This window comes from Mesoplodon bidens, assembly GCF_964165515.1.
Source record: "Mesoplodon bidens genome assembly, contig: HAP1_SCAFFOLD_229, whole genome shotgun sequence".
NCBI lineage: Eukaryota > Metazoa > Chordata > Mammalia > Artiodactyla > Ziphiidae > Mesoplodon > Mesoplodon bidens.
The window spans coordinates 654,269-675,887 of NW_027672470.1; the positions used below are offsets into that span (position 1 = coordinate 654,269).

Consider the following 21,619-nt stretch of genomic DNA (forward strand, 5'->3'; position numbering starts at 1 on the left):
TGCGGGAGCGCCGAGCCGCGCGCCTCTCCGAGCCCGGCGCGGGGCCCTCGGGCGGGAATGCGCGGAGCCGGGACGCGATGGCGGGTAGGGGACTGGGTCGCGCGCGGGAGAGGGCGGCAGGAGGGAGCTGGAAGAGAGTTACCGCGTGAGAGAGCGGTTAAGAGCCCGCGGTCTCTTTGGAGATGCCCTGGCCAATGGCAGAAGCGGAAGCTGTTTATATGGGCGGGGCGTCGCCACGGCAGCAGGAGACGCCTTGTGAGCGGCTACTGAGTGCCGGTCCCTGGCCGCTGGCTTTCAGAGAGGCGCCGGCGGGCGTGAGTGGCGACGAGGATTGCTGGCTGGGCCCTCGAGCTGGGAGCAGAGAGCCGCGGTGAGGGTGGGCGGTGGGAGGAATTTCTTTGAGAACCTTCCTTTGGCCCGGGCTGCGCTCTGAGCCAGGTAAGGGACGGGGAGGGCTGCAGGCCGTGGGAAGGGAGGGCGTCAGTAGCAGCCCGCTCTCCCATCCGTCCCCGACGGAAGTGGTGGGCCCGGGGACTGACATCAGAGGCGTTTGGGGGACACTCACTTCCCGCCCCCTTATAACTCTCTGTATTCTTTCCTTCCTTCCCTTTTCAAAGATCAGACGACCTCCCCCGCCCCCCGACCCCTCGTACTGCCCTCCTGGACTCTCTCGCCCCATTTCCATTGGTTGTGGACGGAGAGAGGGGGGTTAATTCCCCGCTTTGAGGGAGAAAGGGGTGGCCTCGCATGCCCCTACACTATTCCCTCGTTTGGCTAATTAAGTCTCCTCTAAAAGATCCAAGAGGAAAAGAGCGAGGCGAACCCCCTGTGGGTCGGACCCCCGGGCACACCTTCTGTTTCCCAGACCTCGGCAGTAAAAGATCCTCCCCAGCTGCAGGAAGGATTTTAGTAAGAGCCTCCCCCCTCGCCCACACTCTCCCCTCGGGGGTGGGGAAAGAGGGCTCAGTTCCCGCTCTGGTCCCCGCAGGCACCACATTCCCTTTGGAGGAGGCTACCCCCGGATCGCGGGATGGAAGCCCGCTTCCGGGAGGCTGCGTAACTGAAGCCGCGGGAGTCAGCGGGCCGGAGAGCTCGGCGGCCACCCTCGGCTCGGCTCGTGGATGTTGACAGCCCCCTCGGAGAGTGCCCGCAGATATGGCGGAGAGCTGGCTACGCGTCTCGGGAGCAGGGGCAGCGGAGGAGGCCGGACCGGAAGGCGGCCTGGAGGAGTCCAACGCCCTGAATGACAGCCTGACCAGCCTGCAGTGGCTGCAGGAATTCTCCATTCTCAACGCCAAGGTCCCCGCCCTGCCTTCAGGGGACACCGACCCTCACGGCTACCACGAGCTGTCAGGCTCGGCCGAGCCGGGGTCTCCCCTGGCGGCGGACCCCGCCTGCCTGGGGCAGCCGCACACACCCGGCAAGCCCACGTCCTTGTGCACGCCGCGGAGCGCCCCCTCGGGGCTGCAGGCCTCGCCTCCCGACGACGTGGACTACGCCACCAACCCGCACGTGAAGCCGCCCTACTCGTATGCCACGCTCATCTGCATGGCCATGCAGGCCAGCAAGGCCACCAAGATCACCCTGTCGGCCATCTACAAGTGGATCACGGACAACTTCTGTTACTTCCGCCGCGCTGATCCCACCTGGCAGGTAGGGAGGCACTCCCTCCCTCCCTGCCCATGCCCGCGCGGACTGGACTCACATCCCAGATCCGCAGGCCAAGTAGGCGCGGTACGGCCAGGGCCCCGAGAGAGGAAGGCCGTCCAGGAAGGACCTCAAGGGAGCCCAGTGCTTGGACTGCTGCCCCTTTGACTTCAGAGACGGAGGAGGGAGGATGTTCAGAGGGCTGCAGGGGTGCCGACATAGAGGTTCAAGTGGAAAGAACTTGTCCCTCATCCGGCAGGCTCAGCCCAAAGACCAGGGCTGAACTATGCGTGGACACAGCCCCCCAGGGTAGGTTGATGGACTGAGGGACACATTTGTGTCCCAAGTCCTGGAATTCCTACACACTACCCTCCTCAAGGTCAGTTTGTCAGGGCCTGACTGGAGGCAGAGCATGGTTGCTGCCCGGCTCTGCATCCCGCCTGCTTTCAGTTGGCTGGAGGGGCTCTGGGAGGGGAGAGGTGTGTGCTGCAGGGTGTGGTGGCCATCTGTGTCCCAGTGGAAGGGCTACGGGGCCTTCCGAAAGCTGCTGTGCCAGCCCCCACCCCAAGCCCTCCCTAGTTTCCTGCCTACACTCCTCCCCCTCTTCTCATCAACCTCCCTGCGGGGACAATTATCTCAGCCACGTGCTTTCCACAGGGGCTCTTTCCTCCCACACTGGCTTCATGTTCCAAGTCTCCGGAACCTGGCACAGAGCAGCCAAGGGGCCCAGACCACCATGTAAACCTCCCAGTCTTGCCAGGGCGCACTACTCACCTGCCGGCCCCACCCACCAGGCCCCAGACCCCTGTGCCCCAGCGTGGTCTGGACTGTGCACCCAGGCGTGAACAAGGCAGGATGGTGATTCAGGCTGGGCACACACTGCCCTCAGCCTCTTCGACCATCAGGATCAGGGGCTCCTTGGGGACAGAGACCCTGAGGATGCACAGATCCTTCCCTGTGGCACAGGTCACAGGATCAGAGTTCCTGTGATCACAGCTATTCCACGTTTGCTTGGGCCCTGACCCTGGGGCACGTACCATTTGTAACCTTGGTGAGAAAGCAGAGACCCTCCACCACCCCCCACCCTACCCCAAGCCTGAGAGCCCCCAGGAATGAGCGCTATGCTCTTGGCTGGGTAATAATCAACTGAGGCCTCAGAGCCTGGGGTGGGAGGAGGGGGACATGGTGGGTGAGGGCCCAGGCCAGCAGGCGGCTCTACAAACAAGGAAAGTCATCAGATCCTCCCACACTTCATCCCCCACCACACACACACACCCTCACACCCACTCACTCATTTCACAAACAGAGAAGGCCAGCCAGGCCCAGGCAGAGGGAGATGGCCGTCCAGGACCTGGGGGAGCCAAGGCCTTTGACCAGAGGCCGCAAGCAGCGGGGTAAGGGAGGGAGGGCAGGACAGGCCGGCACTGAGAACCACCCTGCGGCTCAGGGCTCGGATGACTGAGCAGGCAGATGTCCTGGCAAATGGGAACAAAAGCCCCCGACAGCACTCCCAGCTCCTGGTGCCCCGTGGCGGGTGTCCCAGAGCCTCCCGCTCGGAGCAGCGCTTCTGTCTCCCCTGCCCCCATCGGAGAGAAGGTGGTGGTGGGACTGGCAGTGGCGCTAGGAGCCCCCCATCACTGACCCCACCCACTCTCCCAGCTGTCTTCCTTCTCTCCTATCTCCCTGTGTCCAGAACTCCATCCGCCACAACCTGTCCCTGAAGAAGGGCTTCATCAAGGTGCCTCGGGAGAAGGACGAGCCAGGCAAGGGGGGCTTCTGGCGCATCGACCCCCAGTACGCCGAGCGGCTGCTGAGTGGGGCCTTGAAGAAGCGGCGGCTGCCCCCAGTCCACATCCACCCGGCCTTTGCCCGCCAGGCCGCGCCAGAGCCCAGCGCCGCCCCATGGGCCGGGCCACTGACCGTGAGCGCTGAGGCCCAGCAGCTGCTGCGGGAGTTCGAGGAGGCCACTGGGGAGGCGGGCTGGGGTACAGGCGTGTGCAGGCTGGGGCATAAGCGTCAACAGCCGCTGCCCAAGCAGGAGGCCAAGGTCCCGCGGCCCTCCAGCCCCCTGCTGCTGACCCAGGAGGAGCAGGCTGAGCTGGAACCCCTCAAGGGCAACTTTGACTGGGAGGCCATCTTGGACGCTGGCACGCTGGACGGGGAGCTGGGCACACTGGAGACCTCGGAGCTGATTCCGCCGCTGAGCCCTGCCTCACACGGGGACGTGGACCTCACCATCCATGGCCACCACATCGACTGCCCTGTTACCTTGGGGCCTCCAGTGGAGCAGGCTACCGAAAGCCTGGACTTTGATGAGACCTTCCTGGCCCCATCCTTCCTGGAGCACCCCTGGGACGAGAGCACCCGTAGCTCCCTGCCCCCCGAGCCCCTCTTTGAGGCCGGGGATGCCACACTGGCCTCTGACCTGCATGACTGGGCCAGCCTGGCCGCCTTCTTGTAAGAAGCCAGGCCATGCCCCACCTCCAGACAGCACCGAAGTCTGGGCCCAGACTGCCCCCCTCCCCGCCAGTGCAGGCCCATGGACACCCTACCACCCAGGCAGGGGCTGGGCCAGGTCAACCCACCAGGCCACACGGCCCCCAGCCCAGGCCATCCTCAGATTCTAGTCCAGCAGGCTGAGAATTGGGGCCCAGGACCAAAATTGCTGCCTCCGCTCCCCAGCCCCCCATACACACAGTGTTTCATTGATCCACTTCTTCCCTGCCCCAGAGACACGCTAAGGGCCCTGCACTATGAGAGCTGCAGCTTGGAGGGGCCCTGGCCAAGCTGGAAACATCAGTACAGGGCCCGCCCCAGAACACCTTAGCTTCAAATCTTCTCTCTCTCTTGCTCTCCTCCCCAGGTCTCTATCCAGAGCAAGTTCCCAGGTACAACAAATGCTGATTAGGTGACTGCAAATTAACACCCAAGAGGCCTCTCCCGGCAGTCTGTGAGGAGGAGCAAGGCGGAGGGGGGAAGAGAGAGGAGACAGAAAGGAGGCCGGGGTGCTGGGTGGAGCCAGGAGATTTTCTAAGGCCTCTGGGATCTTCTGGCTTCATCCCTAGAGGTGGGGCAGAGGGCATGTGTCCCTAATCTTTGAGCCCAACTTGAGGCTGAGAGCAGCGGGGAGATGGGGATCTGGGGGTTAGGGGCTGGGGCAGCCAAGCTGCAGAGGGAAAGGGGACAGACAGACTAATGTAGTGAGTGTAGCTATAGCTGAGTCTTAACTGGGAGGGACGCAGTGCTTGCTAGAACTACTGGGATCAGGAATGGGGGGATGGCCCCGTGCCCTTGCTTGCACTCCTGCAGGGGAGTGTCTTGCTCCATCATAAACGCCCTGGGCTGCATCCCACATCCACTCTCCTAACCCATCGGGCATTCTAACCTTTTTCATAGAAAGTTATTTACAATAAAAACATTTTTAAAAATAAAGTTTTAAAAAGTCTCAAAATGGACCTGCTTGCAACTTTCTCTGGGGAAAAGCATGGGCCAGTTTTGGGGAGGCCACGGCCCAAGGGGGAATGGCTGGGAGCAAGATGGCGGGCACGAAAGGCCTGCAGAGTGTCCCCTGATGCACTCCTCATGATCTCTGGGTGCCCAGAGAGAAAGGGGCTGAGAGGCGGCCCTCGGGGGTCCCCTGCAGCCAGGGCCTCGGCACCTCTATATGTGCAATGGGGAGACTGTACCCACAGCCCCGAGGAGCAGGCGGCAAAGGAGGCACAGCCCCCTCCCTAGCCCTGGGGACTCACTCACAAAGGCCGTTCTTGCCCAGGGCTCGGCTCACGTTCCCCACCTTGCCCAAGTTGAGGGCCTGCCCAGACTCACCTGCGGTCCTCTCCTGGGCCTGTCTCCAGCTCCTCCCTCCCTTGGTCCCTTCCTGAAGGGACAGGGTGTGACGTCAGAGGGCCCCAGCCCCTGGGGCCCCACTTGCCAACCTGGGGTTCATTCACCCCGCCCAGGGCCTTCCCTCCAATGCAGGTTGGGGCTGAGGGAGGCCATCAGGGCAGACGGAAGATGGGGTGCCTAGACCCTACAGCTCCAGCCTGTGAGGAATCAACGTACTAGAGTTCTGATGGGGAAACTGAGGCACAGCAAATATGTGACACTCAGCAGGCACCTTTCTACCCCCTCACCCCAGCTTTGCCTGGAACCCATCTCTCCCCCGAGCCCGCACCTGGCCCCGCCAGCACACCCTTGTGGTGCACAGCCCCTTCCCCCAGCACTCACGTGCACGTGCGCACAGACACACACACACACACACACATGGGCACTGTCCTACACAATCCTGCCCAGCCTCCACGGGCCCCTTTCTCCTGAAGCCCCTTTCTTTCCTTGCACTCGAGGCTGGCTCCAGGACAACCTGGCATTCCCCCACCAACTTGCTGCTTTCCCTTGCTAATTATTCCAAATATTTCAGAAGGGTGCGCACACTGCAGGGCCAGCCGGGTTGGGGCCTTACAGAGCTCAGGAGGCAGCCCATCCCCTTCCCACCGCTTGCTTAGGAGGCTGCCCCAACCTCCCTCTGAGACTCCCTTCACCCCCTAAGCAACGACTCCCTCCCTCTCCCCACCACCCTCCGGCCTTCCTGCCCACGCTCCCCAGCACTGGGGGAACATGGGGGCTCCAGCCTCTCCACTGGTCCCCAGGCTCAGCCTCCAGCCCCCGCCAAAAGGGGTACACCCTGGATTGACAGGTGGGGCCGGTCACTGTCCCCCCTCCTCACCCTCTGCCTGGGCCCATGCTGGGGGAAGAGGGGCAAGGTCAGGGGCTGGCAGAACTGCCTGCCAGGTAAGGAAAGGCTGAAGAAGCTTCTGGCTGCCAGGAAGAATCCCCAGGAGCTCCTGAAAATCCCTATGCTTGGGACTAGCGTCTCTGGGGCTGGGACCCAAACACTGGCACTTTTAAGGGTCCATGGATGCTGCCAACGAGCAGCCAAAGCTAAGAGGGGGCTCCGAAGCGGCCAGAACACAGGGCTTCACACACCCTTTCAGCAGGCAGCGTTTGGGGGTTGGCGGTGGAGGGGGCGGGAAGCGTGAGTGGATCCTGTCCCTCCTATTCATCCCTGCGCTGGACCTTGGCTGGGTGGCTTTTTCAAAAAACGTTCAGTGACTCCGTATTTATTTAGAGATTCAATGTAATCCCAGTCAATATATAGTTTGCACCCTTAACAGTAAGTTGCAGACAGGCTGCCCCATTAGCACTAGATACTTTAGTGTGTGTTTCCTTAGAACAAGGACACGCCTCCATAATCCCAGTACCACCATCACAATCAGGAAATGAACACTGACCTGGTAATCCCATGTAACCGCAGACCCCCTTCACGTCTTGCAGATCACCCCAGTAATGCTCCTCTCCATTCCAGCCTCCCAATCCAGGACCCCATGTTGCACTGAGCTGTCCTTTCTCTTTTGCCCTGTGTGGCTTGGAGCCCATGACTCAAGCTCTCTGGGCAGGTTTCGCATTTCCTTTGATCTCCACTTTTGAGGTGAGAAGCCCTTCAGCCACTTCACCCTCAGGTGTGGTACAGTCCCTTCCCAAAGCAAGAAGCCAGCTTTCTGTCTCCTCACTTTCCAGCTCTTCCCTATCCTCCCTCCCCCATGTATCGCCAGCCAGGAAAGGGATGAGGGGCAATGTTCAGGAACTCAGACTTTGGGGACCCTCGCCGTCTGCCCACGGGACAGGCCACCCGCAGCTCCAGTGACGGGAAGGCCCCCGGGATGGGATTCCATGCTGGCCTGAAGCAAATGCGCCAGGCCTCCTGAAGAGCTGAGCTGAGGGCAGGAAACACTCTTCTCCCCGCCTCTGCCCCCCTCAACATACTGGGGACCCAGACTTGAAGAAGGAAGGTCATGTCCATGGTGTCCTCCCAGATCAGCACCGACACCGTCTCCTCCATGTCCGGCTCCTACATCGCCCCTGGCACAGAAGAGGACGGGGAGGCTGTCCCCTGCCCCCGGGCCGCCAGCAGGACCCCCTCAGAAGAAGGAGACGTAAGAGAGGAGCATGGGATCGCCCTCGCCGCTCTGCTCTGCTCTGTACTCGAGTCCCAAGGAGCTCAGTCCAGGGCCTGCCAGGGAGATCGGCAAAGCCCGCCAGTGCTCGGGAGGGGAGCCCTGGAAAACATGGTACCGGGTTGTTGAATCAAAGACTCCCTCAGATGTGATCTTCCATGTGGCACCACTTCTGTCCTGAGGACTTGGTTTGGGTTTGCTGCCAGGCGAGCTGGGTAGGAGAACCGGTGGCATCTGCACCTTGACTTCTGTTGCTCCTTTGCAGGTGACGCCAGCGGCGTCTCCAGACTGCAACTTTGCGGGCCTCGTCGCCACCGCTGAAGAGCAGGATGCAGAGGTAAGAGCAAGGTGGATGCTGGTGCCCCTCCCCGGTCAGAGGGACTGCCGGCGCTGGCAGAGGATGCAAATAGGATGGGGGCTGTTCTGGAAGAAGCCTTCCAAGGTGGTGCGCTTGGATCTGTTAGAGGCAGGGTGCAGAGCAGAGGGACTGTCCGGTTAGCAGAGGGTGCTGGTCTCAGCGTAATAGGCGTGGGGTGAGTTCCAGAGGGAAGTCTTCAAGGCCAGACCCTTGAGAGGGTGTTTGTCCTCCAATTCACTTAGTATTTACCTGGCACAGGCATCTCACATCTTCCTGGCACTGGGGGACACAAAGACCGAGTGACGTGGCTTTTGCCTGCCCACGCCCCCAATCCACCCATCCCACCCATCCCGGAGCTCCATCTGATGGAGGAATCAGAGTTATAACTCAGCGTGAGAAGTGCTCTGACGGAGGTGTGCCTGAAGTATATGGAATGCCCAGCTCCCAGTGGGGACTCTACAACTTTCTCTTGAGCCAGATGTTCTCAAAGGAGTATCTGGATGGGACTGGGGATCCTAAAGGGTTCCTGAAAGTTTTATGATCTCACAGTTTGCTTTTTCATTTGACAACTTTTATTTCCACCTGAGAGAAACAGTGTGAGCTAAACTATTACCAAGGCTATTCCTGACAGTCCCAGGGTCCCTCTGTAAGGCGCCTCAGACCTGGTCCCTCTGGAACGTGCCTCAGACCTGGTCCCTACGGGCCGATCCTGCCTCGCCAAGCAAAATCTGCCTCTGCTGGGCCTCCCAGCCATCTCACACGGACAGGAAATGTCTGGATACCATGAGGGTGATTAGTTCTGTCTTCTGACAATCAGTAGACTCATTTCACTGCTTTATGGACTCACAGTGCCTTCCTTCTGTCCTAGGGAAATGATGTTCTAGAAGAAGAGGACGGATCACCCACACAAGAAGATGGAAAAAGACCTGGTCTTTTGCTCCCTTTTATTATATTTCTTTCCCGGGTATTCTCTAAAGGGTGGAGAAAGGGGCACTGGTGTGACTTGGTGGCACTGCTCAAGGGTGTGGCTTTGGGGAAAGGTTGTCTCCTTGATGGAATATCAAAGCAAGCAGGGTATCTGAGGACCTCAGCAGCCTTCCTGGCTCTTTCTGGGCCTCTGAGCCAAGGCTGCAGAAGATACATGGAGATCTCCATCTACGTTGAGTAGATCCTGAAGCTTCTTGGGCAACTGCCATCACCTTCCTTCCTGCTTCAGCTTCTCAGCTGAGTCTCACAGAACTGCTCTAGCAGCCCCAAAGTTCACCTGCAGCAGGAGAACAGCTTCCTCCCCTTGGGGGAACCGACTGTTAGGCAGTAGGTTTTCCTGCTTTAGTGAAGAAAACGGCTGATGTTACAGTAGCAGAAGGATCACAGCCCTGGCGGCACTGCAAAGGTGAGGTGAAGAGACGTTAGCAGCTCAGCGTGCACTAGTGTTTGTAGGCTATTGGAACGAGTCTCTTTACCATCGTTCAGGCCTCAAGTAGATATTTTTTTTTAATTGCCAGAGTTGGTTTACAGTGTTGTGTTAGTTTCTGCTGTACAGCCACGTGAATCAATTATACATATACATATATCCACTCTTTTTTTAGATTGTTTTCCCATATAGGCCATTACAGGGTACTGAGTAGAGTCCCCTGTGCTCTACAGCAGGTCCTTATTAGTTATCTATTTTAGATATAGTAGTGTGTATATGTCAATCCCAATCTCCCAATTTATCCCTCCCCTCCCTTGCCCCACGCCATAACCATAAGTTTGTTTTCTACACCTGTGACTCTATTTCTGTTTTGTAAATAAGGTCAATCATATCTTCAGTCGGAAGAATTTTGTTTCTAGTAAGCCGAGAAGCGAAGGAACGACCTACATATAGAGTAAGGAAGTGGCGGGGGTGGCAGGGGTTTAGGCGAGCTGGGAATCCCACCTGGGATTGTAGGACCAGGCATCCCAGGAACCGGTGTCTCTTCCGTCTGCTCCTCTGAGGTGCCTCCACAGAAGGGCAACCTCTAGAGCAAACCTGGATCCCAGCCTGGATGCAGATGTCATGCTAGTCGCTTCTGCTTTGGCCATGGCAGTTGCTTGGGGGGTGCTGTGGTGTGCAGGGTGTGCGCATGTGCACATGACCACTCTCTCCTGGTTATTGTTTCAGCCACGCATGCTGGTGGAAACTAACCCCAGGCCTTGTGCTTCCTCCTCTCCCTCACTCCTTCGGGCCAACCTGCTGGTGGATGTTTATTCCACTCTGGGATTGCGGCAGGGGCGCGAGACCTGGAAGGAAAACCATGCCTGGGCTTCTTTATGGTGATCTCGAGAGCCAGCCATTCTCAGATTAAACTGGCTTCACCGTTCAGGCCAGACATGAAACCGAATGACAGTGGCGGCTCCCGGGAGAGGGAGTTGAGGGTCGCATCGTAGCCTCACCCCGAGGTCTCAAGGGCTCTTACGGGAGAAGGAAAGTGCATCTGCTCTCTTGGTAAAATGTTTCTCGGGTTCTGCTGTTAGCGTCACACTGGTAGTAAAGAGCTGGGGAACTCTCTGGAAGCATCTGTCGGGTTAATGTCAGGTTAATGACAGGAGCATCCACTGTGGTAGTTCCCATGGAATCATCAGACCTCACCACGCTCAGCTGTAAGTTCAAAGTTCCATCCTATGACTGAGGTGCCTCAGGCTGGCTTGGCCGTCAGGACAGCTTCTCAGGCACTGGGTCTCCCTCTCCACGCTGTTTCCCTCCCCACACGGATGCCACTCCCCTCACGGTGCGCCCACAAGGAGGGAGCCCGGGGAGCATCCCGTGGTCCACCCTCCCCAGGCCCACAGGTGCTCTGCCAGGAGCCCCAGCTCGCGGCAAGGATGGCTCAGGTCCCCATCCTCGCTGCTCTCATCAGCCTTGTGGGAGTGATGTTGAGAAAGCACCTGTGTCATTCCAGCACCTCTTCCGCTAAGAAGCCTCTGGGTCTTCTTTGGCCCTGAGACCAAGGTGGGGGGGGCGATGGTATGTTCTGAGATTGTTCTGCAAGGTTCTCAAAGGGAGGAAATCTGAGTTGACCATTGTAGGTGGTGAGCCGATTAGAAGCGCGAGGCCATGCTAGGTAGACGGGGCCCCAAGGAACCTGATGGAGTATCACACAGGCGTCAGGATAGTGGCCAGGGGACCAGTGACAATTCTGTGAAAAGGCTCTGGGGAGTGTGATGGGACAAAGCAAAGATAATTTGAGTTTATTAGTGGAAATACAAATGTTTTTGTTTTGTTTTGTTTTTTTTTTTGTGGTACGCGTGCCTCTCACTGTTGTGGCCTCTCCCATTGCGGAGCACAGGCTCCGGACGCGCAGGCTGAGTGGCCATGCCTCACGGGCCCAGCCACTCCGTGGCATCTGGTATTTTCCCGGACCGGGGCACAAACCCGTGTCCCCTGCATCGGCAGGCAGACTCTCAACCACTGCGCCACCAGCGATGCCCGATACAGATGTTTTTAAATGATGGCATTGGACAGGAGTGGGCATACCGATGAAATCTAAAAGTACTTATGGAGGGAATTCCCTGGCCGTCCAGTGGTTAGGACTCAGCCCTTTCACTGCAGTGGCCTGGTTCAATCCCTGGTCGGAGAACTAAGATCCTCCAAGCCACTGCACAGCCAAAAACAAAACAAAGAAAAGTACTTATGGAGACCTGAAATAACCCAAGACTAACACGCCACTAGGAAGGGTTATGCTTCGCAGATACTAAGGAAAAATCGGAATTAACTTCCTCTTTTCCTGGAGAGAAACTCTACAAGATGGTGGAACTGTTACAAATCTTAAATTTAATTAGTGGCTGGGTAGAGGCAGGAAAGAGGTGTGTGGAATCCCCCTAGATGTGCTCCCCAAATCTGCCTCTAGAGGTCTCCTCACTCCCCCGTTTCTGAGCCTGAGGATGGAATTAAGTGGGAACCACCTTTCTCTACCTCCCGTGAAGGATTCTCAATCTCCAGTCTCCCTTTTCTGGCTGAGGGCTGGACAGAATGGTAGCACTCGCTCAGGAAGTCCTCCTGCGCCTTCCAGACTTACCTTCTGCATCCAGGATGCACGGAGCAGTAGGGTTTCGCCGAGGGTCTGGCAGAAGCCTTTTTAGAGGAAAGAGCACCACCGACTGTACCAAGAAGCTGGGGAGATCAGAGACTTCAGGTCTGAGTCTTGAGGCTGTTTCAGAAGGAGCCAGTTTTCAGCCCTGGCTCAGAATCTGGACCAGTGGTGTTTGTAGCAAGGACTCAAGAATTCAGAGCCAGGCAGCCTGGCAGCCAGTGGTGGTGGCGGCGAGGCTGCGGCAGTGTTTTGATTTGACTTTGTGTGTGTGTGTGTGTGCGTGCGTGTGCGTGTGTGTGTGTGTGTGTGTGTGTCTCTTCTCTCCTTTTTACCATTTGCTTTTGGTCTTTCATACCAAACAGCCGCAGTTCCGGAATCCTGCCCATTAAACACAGAGGAATAAGTATGAGATCTACCAAATTATATAAAATGAAAGAACAACTTATTTCATCTGGGGGTTCCTAACTTAAAAGGGCAATCTTGCCTGCTCTTCATCCTGTCACCCTTAGAGCGGTAAAGCACTGTGGACCCATGTGCCAGACTCCGGTACCCCCAGGGAGTACAGATCCCCACATTCCATCTGGCTGTGAGAGATACCTAAACATTTCCTGTCCCACTCACTCCTCTTCCCCTGGGGTCCACCTCCACAAGACTATTATTAGAGCCTTAGGGCGGATTAGCACACCAGGACATTTATGGGTATACACAATTTATACCCGCTGAATCCTAGTGCTTCTGCCATTAAAGGGTTTCGTGTCTTGGGCTGGCCTAACCTGAATCTGACCCCAGACATTTGTGAGTGGACTCCCTCAAATGTGACACAGTGAGCCTCACGCCCACCCTCCAGGGTCAGCCGGCTCCGTCCACGACCTGAGCCCTCTGAAGGGCATGGCTCTCGGCTCTGCCCTGGAGGAGATCACCGTGTGCTGGAGGATCCAGCAATTTCCACACAGCATGAGAAATTGGGTGGTCGTACGGGCCAGTGGGGCAACACTTCGGAGCACGCTGGACCCCATCTGGCTTCAGGGGGGGCCTTCTGGGGGCAGGTGCTGGAAGAGGCAGCTCAGCAGTCCTCGGCCAGAGAACGGAAGGCTTTCCCCAAACTCAGGGGGTTAGGGCTTCATCCTCTCCCTTCAGAAGGGGCATCTCGCTGCACTGGGGGGACTGAAACAGATGGAGTCAATCTGTGGGATGGAAGGACGACTTGGGGGAGATGAGTGTAGCCTGAACAAGGCCTGGGGGGCGGATGGTTTTCGCGCACATTCTGTGAGTCAGGCGCCCTGCTCACCACTCTTCCATGTCACCTCGCTTAGTCTCACAGCATCCCTGGGGAGTAAGTACTTGTCTCCCATCTGATGGATGGGAAAACCTGGGCTCCAAGTACAGTGACCTGCCCAAGGTCACACAGTCAGTACGTTACAAGCTGGGGCTGTATCCCGGTTTTCTGACTACAGATTTAGACCTTACTAGAGCTTGAACAAGCAGGAGGTCATGGTGGATTGGATACAGAGCATGAAGGAGAGAGAAGCACCAAGAGTGGGTTTCCAGCATGGGCAGCGGGTGCTTCTCGTGCAGGAACTGCAGTACAAGGGGGGAAGATGATGAGTTTCGTGGATGGTACCCGGGGGACCCCAAAGCTCTGGAGCTAAGGTCTCCTGGGGTTGGTGGCACCAGCTGACAGCAACTCTCGGTGGGCTGTTCAGGTGCAGAAGGAGAGGAACAGCTGTCACTCTGTTCTCTGCCATGCCATTTGGTCCCTGGCACCCTGCTGGGCAGCCAGTCGCTTCCTGCCCCACCCTGGCCCCCACAGCAAACACTAACTCTGAGCCCAAATTAACACACTCTTCTCCCTCCCCTTCACCTCCTCCTGCTCTCGTGAAAGTCTCAGCCAGACTCAGTTTCTTTTCCTGGTCCGCTGTAACACTTAGGCAAACTTCAAGACCAAATAAAGATACAAAGGTGGAGCCTACGGCAAGCTCACAAAACAAGGACCATCCTGCATGTCCCTCCATCAGAGGGCCACAGTGGCCATGACTGTCCCTCGCCCACTGGACGCCACTGCTCCCAAGTTTCACGTGCTGTGGTTTGCACCCTGTGGGAGTTCCAGGTAATGCGCATCTTGCCAGTTTTCGTGCCAAACTCCCGGACTGTCCTGCCAGAGACACCATCTGCACCAAACCAAAGGTCCGGTAACCTTCCTTTCCTCTTCTCAGGTGCCTGGTAGGCTGACGACAACGTGGTCAGTCGTCGGAACACGCAGTGCAGACGCTCATCTTCTGGCAGCCTGGAGGACCCCGAGAACAGGCTCTGCGTGTGGGATCCTTTGGCCATCTGAGAGCCTTAGCCCCTGTACCAGGGCTCTCCTCCCGTTCTCACATCCCATCCTGGCCTCATGGCACCACTGACCTCCTGGGCATCCTCAGCAAGACACACGGAGACTTTTTAGACCCACGTGAAAGCTGGATGCTGAGGGCACCTGACCCTTCTCCCAGACTCATCTTCTTCTGCAACCGTGATCCTTCCCCTCTCAGAAGGGACTGGAAACCTCTTTTCTCCTTGTGGGCTAAAGCCACTCGAACTGCAGCTCATGAGACCCTTTGCAGAGACTCTCTGGAATGTTTCCACTGTATCTTGATCTTCAGGTGGAGCTGTGGTCTACAGACTGGTTATTTCTTGTGCATCTTTTTTTTTTTTTCTCCTTAGGAGGTAGACCAAGAAGACTCAACAGTTTGGGTGACTTCATTACAAACACCCATCTGGCATTTTCTAGTCTCTGGGACATCATAACCAATCTGAGACCTGCAGTTTGGGGTGGCGTTGGGGGATGACTCCTGTGAGAAGGGAAAGCCATATTGCACTGTAAGTGGGGTTTCCCTCAAAATGCATTAGGAGCTCCTCTCTCAAGGACAAGAAGCAGTGGCAACCACCAGAAGGTTGGTTGGGAAAACAGTTCTTGCTTCTGGTAGCAGAGGCTATGCCTCGTGTGTCTGCTTAGGAAGGAGGCCTTGAATCTGAGAACCCCTCAGTTAAATGATGACCTACCGGGGACTTCTTTATGATCAGGTGCACTCAGGAAAGCCTCTGGCTCCATCCTAAGGTGACACTGCAAAGGCATTTTTGACCCCCTCTATGTACCAGGCACTTGCTCAGGACTGTCGTATATTATCACGTTTCATCACTACCACCCTGTCAGGTGGCATTCTTATCCCTGCTGCCCCCGTCTCCACCCCGCTTTTCTGAAAGAGTTGAAGAAAGAAGCTGAGAGAGGGGTGGACCGGTGGTTCTCATTTGGTGCCCAGGAACCCCAAAGGAGGTTGGGGGAAGGGCTGAGCTGGGGTCAGTGGTGGTCTGGGTGGCTCCCCACCCCACCGGTTTTCCTCCCCTGTCCTCCAGATCAGCTGAGCCTGATGGGGGGAGCCGGAGGTACTGCCTTCCATAGGCTCATCAGAGATTTAGAGATATTGTTCAAATCACATGTGCACCCCACCTCACTCTGGTGTAGGGCATAGAAATAACAGCCTGAAACAGCAAGACCGTAAGCTGTTGGCTGTTCCTCCCTCAACACTAGTGTTATCAATGGATTCCTCATAGCTCTCTGATAGATGCATTGTCTGCTGGCTTTTGGAAGAGGTGGTTATTTAGTGGAGCATGAGATTGAGAAGCAAAGTGGGATCCAACATTTTGTGAGGCTGAGATATGACAGAGCCCTAGGCTATGCCCACCATGATGGCCTGAATTAGTAGTTGGAATTGTTGCCCTAGAAGAGCTTTTCAGGGTCCTTCCCAAGGCCTCAAAGAGAGCCCAGTGCCGGGGCATGTTTTGCACCTCCTGTGTGGCTGCTTTGCGCCACCAGGTGCCTGGTGACCCTCACTGCCTGGTGGTTGTGGTTCACATCCTGCCCTGGGGGTGGGCAGGGGGAGGCCTGTGGTCTTGACAGACACTACATGAGCCAAGCCTGAATCTCAGCTTCTGCCTTGAGTTCCCGTGTCCACCCGCTCTGAAATCCTGCAGTGGGCTCTGCTGTTTCAGGCCCCATTTAATGTCCTTCCTTTCCCCGAAACATTCTTACAGCCCCTTTCATATTGATGATTCCAGCAATAACCACACTTCCTGATCTCCTTGAAGTCTGAGTCCCAGAAGCACTAGGGAAGGGGGCGCTCCCTTAGCCTGGGGTGGTGGTATACAGATCCACCTCCTCTCCCGGCAGGTAGTATTCAGAGTGTGGTGTTACCTGAGATGAAGGAGATGCAGGTAAACAGTTGCCACAGTGGCCAGGAACCCTAAGAGGAAGCCATTGTCTTCACCCTTTCTGGAGGGTCTGTCTTCTCCCAGGAAGAGGCTCAGAGAGATTCCTCAAGGCCTTGGTTCCATAACCAAGACATACCCGGGTGAGAAGTGGCCCTTCACTCCTGTTTCTCAGACAGTTCCTGCTCTCTCCCCCATCCCCTCACCTCTTTGCCCTCATTTAGCTCTTTGGCGAGCAGAAATATCCCATCCAAAAGGGCTGGGATCAGGGAACACGGCACAGAGCCTGGTTGGGGGCCAGGACAGCCGCCCCAGTCATCATCTGGAGATGGTCATGTTGTTAGCAGTTGACCCACAGAGAATATGACGGGGCCTGGTTTCTCACACAAGGACACAGACTAACCAGAGGCCTGGGGCTCCTTCCTGCCACACTCAGGTCGGAGCTCACCTATGAGCTCACTTCCGGGTGGTGTGGTGATCCCAGCCTTCTCACAGAGCCCTTTTTCCTTCTCCTCCCCAGTCCCATCCCACCAGAGGTCATCCCCACGCTGGGGCATCTCCTGGGCACGGATCCACACACGTTAAACCATCTCACCTGGGGAGAGTTTGTGTCCTGTTCGCCTGACCTTGGCATGCTGGTTGCTCACTTTGCTTTAGGATCTGCACACCTAGTGTGTGTAAGTATGTGTGTACTGTTGTGCCAGCTGTGTACCCCTCACTCCCTGGAGTACACTCATGGGCACACGACAGTGGGGACGTCAAGGATGCAATATTTATGGACTGCTGCATGATTCTTAAAAATGAATAAAACTGTTCACAAGGGAAGGAGAGCTATTAATTGCACAGTTGGCTTATTTGTGAAAGTTTCTGGCCGACTTTCTCCAGCACGCTTTTAATACTTTGACTCAATAACAACTCACACTGCAGAAATATAGAAGATCATGAGAGATTACTACAAGAAACTCTATGCCAATAAAATGGACAACCTGGAAGAAATGGACAAATTCTTAGAAATGCACAACCTGTCAAGACTGAATCAGGAAGGAATAGAAAATATGAATAGACCAATCACAAGCACTGAAATGCAAACTGTGATTAAAAATCTTCCAACAAACAGAAGCCCAGGACCAGATGGCTTCACAGGCGAATTCTATCAGACATTTAGAGAAGAGCTAACACCTATCCTTCTCAAACTCTTCCAAAATATAGCAGAGGGAGGAGCACTCCCAAACTCATTCTACGAGGCCACCATCACCTTGATACCAAAACCAGGCAAGGATGTCACAAAGAAAGAAAACTACAGGCCAATGTCACTGATGAACACAGATGCAAAAATCCTCAACAAAATACTAGCAAACAGAATCCAACAGCACATTAAAAGGATCAAACACCATGATCAAGTGGGGTTTATTCCAGGAATGCAAGGATTCTTCAATATACGCAAATCAATCAATGTGATACACCATATTAACAAATTGAAGGAGAAAAACCATATGATCATCTCAATAGATGCAGAGAAAGCTTCCGACAAAATTCAACACACATTTATGATAAAAACCCTGCGGAAAGTAGGCATACAGGGAACTTTCCGCAAGATAATAAAGGCCATATATGACAAAACCACAGGCAACATTGTCCTCAATGGTGAAAAGCTGAGACCATTTCCACTAAGGTCAGGAACAAGACAAGGTGGCCCACTCTCACCACACTTATTCAACTTAGTTTTGGAAGTTTTACCAACAGCAATCAGAGAAGAAAAGGAAATAAAAGGAATCCAAATTGGGAAAGAAGAAGTAAAGCTGTCACTGTTTGCAGATGACATGATACTATACATAGAGAATCCTAAAGATGCTACCAGAAAACTACTAGAGCTAATCATTGAATTTGGTAAAGTAGCAGGATACAAAATTAATGCACAGAAATCTCTGGCATTCCTGTACACTAATGATGAAGAATCTGAAAGTGAAATCAAGAAAACACTCCCATTTACCATTGCAACAAAAAGAATGAAATACCTAGGAATAAACCTACCTAAGGAGACAAAAGACCTGTATGCAGAAAATTATAAGACACTGATGAAAGAAATGAAAGATGATACAAATAGATGGAGAGATATACCATGCTCCTGGATTGGAAGACTCGATATTGTGAAAATGACTCTACTACCCAAAGCAATCTACAGGTTCAATGCAATCCCTATCAAACTACCACTGGCATTTTCCACAGAACTGGAACAAAACATTTCAAACTTTGTTTGGAAAAACAAAAGACTCCGAATACCCAAAGCAATCTTGAGAATGAAAAACGGAGCTGGAGGAATCAGGCTCCCTGACTTCAGACTACACTACAAAGCTACAGTAATCAAGACAGTGTTTTATGGGCACAAAAACAGAAAGATAGATCAATGGAACAGGATAGAAAGCCCAGAGATAAACCCACGCACATATGGTCAACTTATCTTTGATCAAGGAGGCAGGAATGTACAGTGGAGAAAGGACAGCCTCTTCAATAAGTGGTGCTGGGAAAACTGGACAGGGACATGTAAAAGTATGAGATTAGATCATTCCCTAACACCATACACAAAAATAAGCTCAAAATGGATTAAAGACCTAAATGTAAGGCCAGAAACTATCAAAGTCTTAGAGGAAAACATAGGCAGAACACTCTAGGACATAAATCCCAGCAAGATCCTTTTGGACCCACCTCCTAGAGAAATGGAAATAAAAACAAAGATAAACAAATGGGACCTAATGAAACTTCAAAGCTTTTGCACAGCAAAGGACACCATAAACAAGACCAAAAGACAACCCTCAGAATGGGAGAAAATATTTGCAAATGAAGCAACTGACAAAGGATTAATCTCCAAAATTTAAAAACAGCTCATGCAGCTCAATAGCCAAAAAACAAACAACCCAATCCAAAAATGGGCAGAAGACTTAAATAGGCATTTCTCCAAAGAAGATATACAGACTGCCAACAAACACATGAAAGAATGCTCAACATCATTAATCATTAGAGAAATGCAAATCAAAACTACAATGAGATATCATCTCACACCAGTCAGAATGGCCATCATCAAGAAATCTAGAAACAATAAATGCTGGAGAGGGTGTGGAGAAAAGGGAACACTCTTGCACTGCTGGTGGGAATGTGAATTGGTACAGCCACTATGGAGAACAGTATGGAGGTTCCTTAAAAGACTAAACATAGAACTACCATATGACCCAGCAATCCCACTACTAGGCATATACCCTGAGAAAACCATACTTCAAAAAGAGGCATGTACCAAAATGTTCATTGCAGCTCTATTCACAATAGCCCGGAGATGGAAACAACCTAAGTGTCCATCATCGGATGAATGGATAAAGAAGATGTGGCACATATATACAATGGAATATTACTCAGCCATAAAAAGAAACGAAACTGAGCTATTTGTAATGAGGTGGATAGACCTAGAGTCTGTCATACAGAGTGAAGTAAGTCAGAAAGAGAACGACAAATACCGTATGCTAACACATATATATGGAATTAAAAAAAAATGTCATGAAGAACCTAGGGGTAAAACAGGAATAAAGTCACAGACCTACTTGAGAATGGACTTGAGGATATGGGGAGGGGGAAGGGTAAGCTGTGACAAAGCGAAAGAGAGGCATGGACATATATACACTACGGAACGTAAGGTAGATAGATAGTGGGAAGCAGCCGCAGAGCACAGGGAGATCAGCTCGGTGCTTTGTGACCGCCTGGAGGGGTGGGATGGGGAGGGTGGGAGGGAGGGAGATGCATGAGGGAAGGGATGTGGGAACAGATGTATATGTATGACTGATTCACTTTGTTATAAAGCAGAAACTAATAAAAAAATAAAAATAAAATAAAAATTAAAACAATAAATACTTGGGAAGAAAAAAAAACTTTGACTCAAGACATGCTGGACATGGAGGAGTGAGAGAGGGCAAGGCGTAGAGGGAAAGACATGTTTCTGGGTGGGAGCTGGTGTACCATCCCCTGGGCACAGCTTCTGCGCAGAGGCCTGATAAGGAGCCCTCACCTCCACCCAACCCCCTTCAACCAGAGAACTTCCAACTGCTGCTCCTCAATAATTGAAGAGCAGGAAAGCTGGTGACTAGAGGTAGGCTGGGGGAGGGGAGGAGGAAGGACCACAGTCCACCGTTAGTGCGTCACTTAAAGGCTGGTGAAATTAATGGGGCAAATGACCCCAGTCACAGAATTTGGCAAGTCCACGGCTTTCCTGGGTTTCACCCACCGGCTCTGTTTCCTCGGCTATCTGGAAAGGAGGGAGAGCACTTGCGAAGAAGCCTCTGGAATGTCAGCTTCTGGGAATCTTGCTGAGGACGGGGCGGGGAGGGAGCGCTTACCGGGAAACACTGGATTACCCTAGCGGCCTTGGGGTGTCTGCGACCGGGGCTGCGGTTTCTGCGGACCTGAGCGGCAGGTGGCATCGGAGAGTCAGACCTGCTTGCGGGCACCAAGACGACACTCGGTCGGGAGACAGGGACAGGCCGCAGAAACGTGAGGAAGTGCCACTCGCAGCCCAGAGGAGAGGAAAGGAAAGCCCCAAGCATGCACCCAGCCCTGGCCCCCGCGCCACGGGCTGCGTCCCAGGAGCCGTCGCCACCTCTGAGCAGCCCAGATGGGAAGGGGGTGGGGCGGAGTACGGTTCCCGCGGCGAACTGCTCGCCGAGGGCCCCGGGGCCTCTGCGGGAGCGCCGAGCCGCGCGCCTCTCCGAGCCCTGCGCGGGGCCCTCGGGCGGGAATGCGCGGAGCCGGGACGCGATGGCGGGTAGGGGACTGGGTCGCGCGCGGGAGAGGGCGGCAGGAGGGAGCTGGAAGAGAGTTACCGCGTGAGAGAGCGGTTAAGAGCCCGCGGTCTCTTTGGAGATGCCCTGGCCAATGGCAGAAGCGGAAGCTGTTTATATGGGCGGGGCGTCGCCACGGCAGCAGGAGACGCCTTGTGAGCGGCTACTGAGTGCCGGTCCCTGGCCGCTGGCTTTCAGAGAGGCGCCGGCGGGCGTGAGTGGCGACGAGGATTGCTGGCTGGGCCCTCGAGCTGGGAGCAGAGAGCCGCGGTGAGGGTGGGCGGTGGGAGGAATTTCTTTGAGAACCTTCCTTTGGCCCGGGCTGCGCTCTGAGCCAGGAAATGGACGGGGAGGGCTGCAGGCCGTGGGAAGGGAGGGCGTCAGTACCAGCCCGCTCTCCCATCCGTCCCCGACGGAAGTGGTGGGCCCGGGGACTGACATCAGAGGAGTCTGGGGGACACTCACTTCCCGCCCCCTTATAACTCTCTG

The 21,619-nt window shown here is 54.9% G+C and overlaps 1 protein-coding gene across 1 annotated transcript; it reads left to right on the top strand.

Annotated features, from left to right (window-relative positions):
* Positions 1-1,155: 1,155 nt before the first annotated feature.
* On the top strand, positions 1,156-4,108 carry LOC308610138 (forkhead box protein J1-like; the record flags this gene model as incomplete). The annotated part of the gene is made up of 2 exons (XM_081259395.1): positions 1,156-1,653; positions 3,341-4,108. 2 exons carry the CDS (start codon positions 1,156-1,158, stop codon positions 4,106-4,108), a joined length of 1,266 nt encoding a protein of 421 aa, XP_081115521.1.
* Between the last annotated feature and the right edge of the window lie 17,511 nt (positions 4,109-21,619).